Source organism: Miscanthus floridulus, chromosome 14, assembly GCF_019320115.1.
Source record: "Miscanthus floridulus cultivar M001 chromosome 14, ASM1932011v1, whole genome shotgun sequence".
Lineage (NCBI taxonomy): Eukaryota > Viridiplantae > Streptophyta > Magnoliopsida > Poales > Poaceae > Miscanthus > Miscanthus floridulus.
This window is the reverse complement of record NC_089593.1, coordinates 91,563,409-91,572,417: the sequence shown is the minus strand read 5'-3', so window position 1 is coordinate 91,572,417 and position 9,009 is coordinate 91,563,409. Positions and strand designations below refer to the sequence as shown.

The 9,009-nt window shown below is 46.6% G+C and overlaps 2 protein-coding genes across 2 annotated transcripts; both read right to left on the bottom strand.

Annotated features, from left to right (window-relative positions):
• Positions 1 to 334: 334 nt before the first annotated feature.
• Positions 335 to 1,057, bottom strand: LOC136503993 (uncharacterized). Its single transcript, XM_066498893.1, has one exon. The coding sequence runs from the start codon at positions 1,055 to 1,057 to the stop codon at positions 335 to 337; it is 723 nt and encodes a 240-aa protein (XP_066354990.1).
• A 4,347-nt stretch (positions 1,058 to 5,404) lies between these two features.
• LOC136506145 (uncharacterized) lies at positions 5,405 to 8,736 on the bottom strand. Its single transcript, XM_066501260.1, has 4 exons — positions 8,461 to 8,736; positions 8,190 to 8,287; positions 6,125 to 6,238; positions 5,405 to 5,777 (listed from the first exon to the last, which is right to left on the bottom strand). Exons 1-4 carry the CDS (start codon positions 8,672 to 8,674, stop codon positions 5,610 to 5,612), a joined length of 594 nt encoding a protein of 197 aa, XP_066357357.1. The 5' UTR covers positions 8,675 to 8,736; the 3' UTR covers positions 5,405 to 5,609.
• Between the last annotated feature and the right edge of the window lie 273 nt (positions 8,737 to 9,009).

Genomic DNA, 9,009 nt, shown 5'->3' with positions numbered 1-9,009 from the left:
GTTTGTATAGCTAAGTATTTGCGATCTCTAATTAGGCATTGGTTGCCTTGTTATTGAGCATTGCTAGTGAGCTTAGTTAGCTTTGTGCTTTTGCTTACTAGCATGTGTAGGAGCTCCCTTGTTGCTTAAAGTACTAGTGGCATAGGTTTGTGTGACCTTACTCCTAGAATTGTTTAGGAGAGCTCTAGCTAGCCCGGCATCTTTGTTGCATAATTGTTATCTTTGCAAGGTGCTAGTGAACATATATAGTGTGGTATAGTCTTGGCTAGACCGATAGTTTTAATTCCGCATTTGTATCGGTTAGCCGACGCGATTAAGTTTTAGAAAAGACTATTCACCCCCTCTCTAGTCGCCATCTCAACCCTTCACCGCTCCCTCCAGCCTTGTTGCCAGGGTGGAATCGGTGCTTATGCTTCTCCAACCAATCTTCTTCGGCGAGCATTAGCCACCCGACCTTGTCAACGATCTGGTCGACCTTCTCATCGAAGCGCTCCTCCGCCGCCCATAATCGCCCGACCAGTTCTTCGACTATCAGTGTCTTGAGGTCGACGAACATCTCAATGGACACCATGATCTGTGTGAACCGAGGTGGCACCACACGCAGAAACTTCTTCACGACGTGGAGATCATCGATCGTCTCGCCCAAGGTTTTGAGATTACTGACAAGATTGGTAATTCTCATGCCGAAATCATCGACAGACTCCCCCTCCTTGAACTGAATGTTCTCAAATTCCTTCAAGAGCTTCTGGGCGTTCACCTCCTTAACGCGATCGGCTCCGATCCGCATCGTCTTCACTGCATCCCACGCCTCCTTCACTGTCGTCTTCCTCCCCAACGTCTGCCACATCTCCTTGGGTACAAAGCGTAGGAGGGCGCTCATAGCTTGTCGATCTTGTGCGCGCTTCGGGTTGGTACCTGGGTCGATCACCTCCCAGATTTCCAACGCTTCATAGTTGCACTGCATCAACATGGACCACTCGGTGTAGTTGTCGCTGGTGAGCATCGGCCACATGAGCGAGCTCTCCTTCACGGTGGACTTGGTGGATGTATCGCCCATGGCGGCGCGGCTTGCGATCTTCTTCTACGTCGGCTCTCTTGGTGGACCACTGGATCCACCGGAACTCTCAACTCTCGCTTTGATACCAATCTGTTAGGGTCGGTGGCTCACCGTCCTAGGAACTCTCAGCTACCGGCGATGCCCGGTGGTGTGCGATCACCACGGACTCGAACAGATCGAACAAAGTATAGAACGCAGAACACGGCGAGTTGGTTTACTGCGAATGGCGCAGCTTTACCCGATGCATTTCATTGATCTTATGTATGGCTCGATCCGACTTCCCCGCCACAGTTTGTTGTTGCGTGGTACGCCATCTTTTGCGAACGTCCACGCGACAAGCACGGCGAACAACCTGTGGCGGAGTGAGCCTCCTGGACGCGGTCACGGCGCAGTGGTGTGCAAGTCTCCACCCCTGCCCGCGATTCTACGCTTGTACAAAACATGTTCATGCATCTAAGTAACAAAGTAATGCATCTAATGAATGGATAGAACTTTGACACGATTACTGAAGGCCGAGCTCCAACAGAAGTTTGGGGAAGAGCTGAGGAAGGAAGGGGGAGGAGGAGCCATGACAGTAGCTTTTTTAGGCACAACCGTTGGCCGCCGCCACCGCTCGTCGACGTGCGGCAGCAATGGCCGGATGGTCAGCCAGGACGGGGCCTCGGGATGGCGGGTGGGCGCCCCCCTCCAAGTTGCCCGAGACGACAAGGGGGTCCGCTGGGTAGGAATTCCCAGCACCCTTAAATTGTAGAATCTTCAGTCTTCACCCATGCAACACAATATAAGCAACAAAAAAACATTTTTACTAGGCGTATAACCAATGCTTAAACATTACATGTTTTCATGCTGGCTTAGGGTTGATTGTGTTGTACTCTCTCTATTCCAAATTATAAGTCGTTCTGGCTTTTCTATTACATATCTTACATAATTTATACTAGATGCGCAGCAAAAAAAAAAGCTATATACCTAAAAAAAATCCATAACGGCTTATAATTTGGAACATAATGACTTACAATTTAGAAGCGAGGGAGTACTTCCTAAGGTGTAATATATAGACTAAGACACGTGTAAGCAAGCAATCAATCGCAGGCAGGATCGATGTGTCTTCTGTCTTGTGCAGGGACGGCGCTGCTGTTTATCGACCGATCGAGATCAACCACATCATATATCATGGATCCAATCAATGCAGTGCTCCTTGGTTCGCTCGCTGTCCCGCGTGTCCTCATCGACGACACACTCCCCCTCGATCGCTCTCCTCCGGTCATTCCTGCCGCTGCTTCGATCTCAATTCTCTCTCGCCCACAAGGAAGACGACGGGCCATGGCCTCCGCCACGTCTTCGTCGCAGCCGCCGCCACCGCGTCGGTAGCAAATGCATGCCTTTATTTATTTATTTATTTCGATTGAACCTGCAGATGCCAGCACCCACCACGCGCTTGCATTGTTCGTTGGTTCGTTCGTTCCCCCGGCACATACATGCATGCTGTCATGTTCGCTTATCTTATAATTCGTATTTTTTAACTTATTTTTTTAATTAAAATAGTATTTCGGTAATTTTTTTCAGCGAAGCGAACCGAGACGTTGTCTCCGAGATACGTACGCTGGCTAGCTTCTCGTGGCCAACAAGAACTGATGATGCGCATAGCCATGCATATGTGGCGCAGTTTCCAGCTCATGTCGTAGTACTTTGAGATATACATAGAGAGAGCTACGTGTCGACGCTTTCATCGTCGTCGTCGTACTTTTGTTGTTGAGGGGCAAAGCATTTTCATGACGTGGTCCTCGTTTCTCCGCCAAAAGTCTCTATTGATGAGTTCTTTGAAAATTCAGTGGCCATTTTGGTGGACATAGATTTTTCTTGTCTTTTCTTCTTCTTCTTGTTGTTTTTTTTACCGGCGTACGTACATACGTTTATTCTCATGGCCGGGTTTTGTCTTCAGGAATGGCGTGCGGTGTGGCCGGCGCCAGCAGTTAAAATTAGCTCGATGTACCGTCCGCCCCGGTAAAATCTAGATATGTAGTCTGTCAGTTTCAGGAATTCATGGTATGTTCGATCGGTAAATTGCACGCTGTCAATAATGACGATGATAAAAAAAATGTGTGGTTATATATATTATATTACCGGGGACTGATCAGGCAATAATCATTACTACAAAGGGTCTTATGCTGCCACTGAATTTCACAACAGCCTGATGAATTTTCGGGAAAATATATATAGGAGAGAGCTACGTCTACGTCACTACGTGTGGATGCTTTTTTCGTCGTTGCACTTTAATTTGTTAGTCTACTTACTGGTCCTCGTTTCGCAATAGCTAGCTAGTCTGATGAATTTCGTGGAAAAGTCAGTAGCGAGCGTGTGAGCCCAAGTTGCCTATGAATTTTCGTAAAATGCCAGCTTATTATTAGAACAAGTATAATAACGGGTTATAAGTAGGCTGAATGCTGACGTAGAGAAGAGAGAGGTAAAACAGGCGGTAAATTTACAGCCGACTTAGACACAAGAACAAAGAAAAATTTGTGAGAGAAACAAATGGACCATGCATTAATAATGAAAAGGTAACTACTATATATATTGGTTGGCTGAGAAATGGGCTACAAAGATCTATATTGTATTATTAGTCTTGCTCTTATTTCTCCGAGACTTTTTTTTCCTTGAGAAACCCACGTACAGGAGAGCAACATGCACGTCAGTCTCCTCGACGCTTTCGTCACTGTACATTTGTTGATGGACGCTTTTTTTTGGTCGATTATTGGTCCTGGTTTTGCAGCCTAACAATTAATAAACAAAATTCTTTCAACAGTCACTGGCCCAAGTACATTTGTGGTCAATATTCAAGAATAGCTGCACATTGCAAGTGACGATGATTATTAGAGCCTAACTAATTAACTAACTCACTCTAGCTACTTCGATAGCCATGGTGGGGTGGACGAACTACTGACAAGGCACACAGCTTTAATAAACAAGATATATATACTTACATTGACATTTCATCATTTCATATATATAGTTCATACTGATCTATGAATAAAGAGCCAAGTTAGGCAGATGCACGATAAGATGCTGTGAGCTCTGAATTCTCTCCAGCATGGCGACGCAAGAGACAAATTAAACCTACTAGCTAGTACTAAATACGTAGAGGAGATCATCGATCGAGGCCAACTTGAATTGTGCACTTGCATTGCATGGCAACTGGTGTAAGTATTATTGTTTCGTACTTATAGAGTATATTGTAGCTAGTGATATGACTGATGCTGCCACCTTCCTTCTAGAACGTAACCAGTACTTTATTATCTAATAACCCCTTAGACTTCACTTGCTTATCCGATCCATTCGATCCTGCCAAAACCAAAGCAAGACGGGATCGACCGGACGGTGGTCTCGAGGATCTAATCGCCATGATCCGCCATCTCTGCTCGCTGGAAGCGAACAAGAGCGAGGTTTCCAGATGAGATTGCCAATCACGTCAGCGATGACGAAACCTATGTGATCGACTCATAGGTAGTGTTTAGTTCCCAAAATTTTGCAAAATTTTTCAAAATTTTCCGTCACATCGAATCTTTGGACGCATGCATGAAGCATTAAATATAAATAAAAAATAAAACTAATTACACAGTTTAGACGAAATTCACGAGACGAATCTTTTAAGCATAATTAGACTTTGATTGGACACTAATTGACAAATAACAACGAAAGTGCTACAGTACTATTTCCCAAAAAAAATCGCCAACTAAACAAGCCCATAGATAGATGCCGACTCTGATTCGACCTGATCAAGCCCTCAACTAGCCGCCAAGCTGCAGCGTTTGGTAGTGTGTGTGTGTGTATATATATATATATATATATATATATATATATATATATATATATATATATATGGCTACAAAATAACTTATTCTGTAGCCACTTTGAGTTACGATAATTACTATGTTAATTTACGAGATTATAGTAACTCTTTATAAAGTGGTTTACTATAACGTACTATGTGTTATATAAGGCTCCCTCCTTGTCATGAAAAGCGAGTGCCTGACTTCTTTTGGACTTCTACATATTCATTTATTTAGTCACTTTCATCATCACTTGCCATGAAAAGCCAATCATCATCGATCTGGGAATGAATAATCTTAACATGCAGCAATGCAAGTTGCTCATCACATCTGTCAGCAATACAGCAACTCGACCAGCATCGACAAACTCTGCAGTGACGTCGCATTGAGCAGTTGCAAAGTTTTTTTAAGGTAAAACTAGCCAAAAAAAAAAACTGCCGTTTTATATTATATTAATCTTTAATAAAGGGGAAGTGTCACAGCCTAGACCAAAAAAGATTAAAAACAAACTGTACACAGGGTGTGCGAAAAAAACTAGCCATTGCAAAGGTTGGTGTTCTTATTACTGCAAGTCTGCAACTGAACATGATTTGCCACTACTACGTAGGAGTCCTACATATCACCATGGGCTCTACATATTAAAAACTTTGGATGCGCGGAGAGAAGAAAAGAAACATTCAGCAGATGATGGGCTACGATGTTGGTTCTTCCTTTCTTCTGTGCTCCAACTACTTGCTGCGGTGCCTAGACGGCACGGTGGTCCATCCATCCGCATCGGGGACGGGCTTGCGGGGTCTGGGGTTGCGCGGCACCTCAACCTCCATTGGGCCTGCTCCATCATCATCTTCTTCTGAGCGTGGGCTCTCGTCATCGCTGCTACCGTAGCCTCCCAATACCTGTTTCAGAAGAGGAGACCAAACTGTGAATTCACTTAATTTACGCACCATGGGTGAGGAATGCGACCATTGTTACATAACAACCAACACTGATGTTTAGACTTGTCGACGTAATAGATAAACTGTGACTCTGAAGCAGGGAAAAGTTAAAGGGTGTGGGCGCCGATGGACAGTTTTTAGGCCGCTAAAACGCAAGATGTAAAGGCACAAGAGAACAGAGCATGTGCAACAAGCTTTAGTAGCCAAAAGTCTGTCTGAAATTGGATATACCTGCATCGATCAAAAGCTCCTGCCTTTGAGGGATATTGCACAATGCATCAAAATCTCAAAGCGTTCAAAATTATTACCTCTTTGCTCTGGGTAATGGCGCTGCCTGCAAGCCGTGTCTTCCTAAGCTTATCGATGTACGAATAGTTCTGTCGCCGACAGCGTGTGTACATAATCATCAGATGCTTAGTAACCTGCTTGGGAGAAGTGAAAAGGTTTAGTGCCTTGGCAGCTTTAAACGGAAACAAATTAACTGGATGACGATGTCACATGCATGTAAATGAAATTAAGTCAACTCCACACAACAATGAACAATAATCAACATCTTTTGGCAGTTGTGGGGAAGAATGTAATATAACTCTGTCAGCAGTGAACCTGCTCCATCAGTGGCACGGCGTGATGAACAACAGAGCCAGGAAGAAGAGTAGTGTGACCAGGGAGTTCAAGGCGCAAGGCCAAGGCCCAGGAGGCAGGCGAGGCCCAATCAATGTTCAAGAAGGTGCCAGGCGGTATCTAGGCGGTGACCCATGGCAGCTCGCCTAGGCGTTTCTAAGGCGGTGACTAATACATGCATATATACTTAAAAGAAAAGAAAAAATAGGAGATAAATGGTCAATATTGGAGAGAAAGAGGAGAAGAAGGCCCAGTTAAAAGCCCAAGTCTCGTGTTGTAAGCCTGTAACTCCCACCGACACCTTATCCCCTTATCCGCTCCTCTCCTAGCCTCTCATCTATCTCTCCATCCCGAAGACCCGAACTCCTCTGCCCGCGTCTGCCATCTCGCCCACGCCGCTGCCTCCTTCCCCACCGGCCACTGCTGCCCCCGCCCCCGTCGATCTTACTTCCTCCCCCCACCGCCGTCCGACGTCCCGCGTGCCTGCCTTGGCGGATCTACCTGCTGCGACCGCCTGACGTTGCCTCTTCCCCGACCGGCCGCCGGTGCCCTAAGTTACCTCCTTCCCCATCGTCGCCTGACCTCCGCGCCACCCCCACGCGTCCCTGCCTTAGAGGATCTGGCCTCCTTTCGCCGCCAACAGTTGGCCGCCGCCTAGGTACCCGCCTACCCCCCTAGGCGAGGCGGTACCCCGTCCCCAGCGCATAAGTGTGCCTAGGCGACCGCCTAGCATCGCCTTTTTGAACATTGGGCTCAATGCTAGAGTAACTGCCCCGAATGAATAGCTTAGTGATAAGTATTGAGTCGATGTGTTGGAGAAGGCAACTAGAACTTGTATTCAAACATTGAAATTGAAAATCTGTCCTCGCTATTCTCCTCTGTTCTTCCCCTTCCCAAGTTCCTCTCCTACCTCGATCTGCTGCTAACAAACTCATCCAATTTATTAGTCATCTACTTATATTTTGAGATGTATATTCTTCTCTATTAATATATATTTTGAGATATATGTACAGGCATAGAGCTTCTGTTGAAAACATTGCTTCAAACAGAAGATCAATTGTAACGGGGGGGGGGGGGGGGGGGGGGGGGGGGGGGGGGGGGGGGAGGCCCCACAAAATTTTATTTCTCAGGAAAGCAAACTAAGTTGCAATAATATACAAATAAATTTGTGCAGGGGTAGGCAAGCTAGCACTATCCTCATATATAACTGTGTGATGGTAACAATTATTATTTGTTTCTGCTTGGATGTAGGTCAGAATTATTATCTGAATTCTGAAGGCAATGCCCTGTGTGTGTTTTTAAACACGTCTGCTGCTATTTGGCCCTGTTTCGCGATACATATGTATGTCTGCACTTCATCTAGTACTGTTACTGTCTTGTTATTAAATCATCATGTGGTTCTGGTGTCATCGGGGATGATAGTAATGATACCTCAAGCATCTTGGCAACATTGTTCAAACTATCCCTGATCGAGCATATATCTATGACTTAAATTGAGAATAAAATAACAAGGTTTTAGTTATTTTGCGCATCGGAACGAATATCACTTCGTCCAAATTAAGTTTGAAAGGCAACACTGCTGCAGCTATTCTGAAAATCTGACAACAAATTAAATTCCCCAAGTTAATTTTACGAATAACGAGCTAAATTTCTCTAGTTTCCGATCGTGTTAACTACCTACACATCGATTTGATTCATGAATGAGAGACTAGATTATACAGAGAGAATTTAAAGCAGAAGAAGAATACATACCTCCTCGACGCTCCCATCCTCAATGTCGGCGTTGAAGGACTCGTCCATGGCGTCGTACAGCAATTCCTCGAGCTCGTCCTGGTCGAGCGGGCCCGCGCCTTCAGTAATTCAATCCATTGATCGCGCACAAACGACACAAACAAAATCAATCGTAATTCATCAAAACAGATGGAAATTGGAATGGTTTGGTTTCCAGATTAATCAAGTTTGAAAGACAACAACAATGTAATGCATGCAGCAGGATGGAGACGAGATCGAGACCGATGGAGACCTCTGGCGGCGTTGCGGGTGAACCAGGAGAGGACGGAGGAGGCGAGCTGGTCGGCCTTGGCCTGCGAGTCGCGGCCGCCCCACCGGTTCCGCACCGCCAGCTGCAGCGCCGTCCACCTCCCGAACAGGAAGCCGATGCACTCCGCCATTGCCGCCGCCCCCTCATCGGACAGCACCCCGCCGCCGGCCGTGCCGGATGACGAGGACGAGGCCATGGCCCTCCCTGGGTTTGGCCTCTCGGATCGATCGGTGCGTGCTATATATGGGCTAGGGTTTTCACTGCCAATTAAGGCTCGGTTTTGCAGGTGCCCACCTATGGTTTCGGTCGGGGCTTGCGACCCCGCTATGCTGTTTGGCGGGCCGTTGAGCGCTGCTGGGCCCACGGCGCCTCTACATGGGTCGCAACACCCAACGGCAAGGGGAGCTCTTCCCCCGCCGCTGGGGCTGGTCGTCACGCGCGACGGCCGCCAACAGTCAGCCCCCAGGCTAGCCTCAAGTGTTCGCGGCAAGCTTTGTAATGCTTGAGTGCACGCAGCTGGACTCGCCGGTC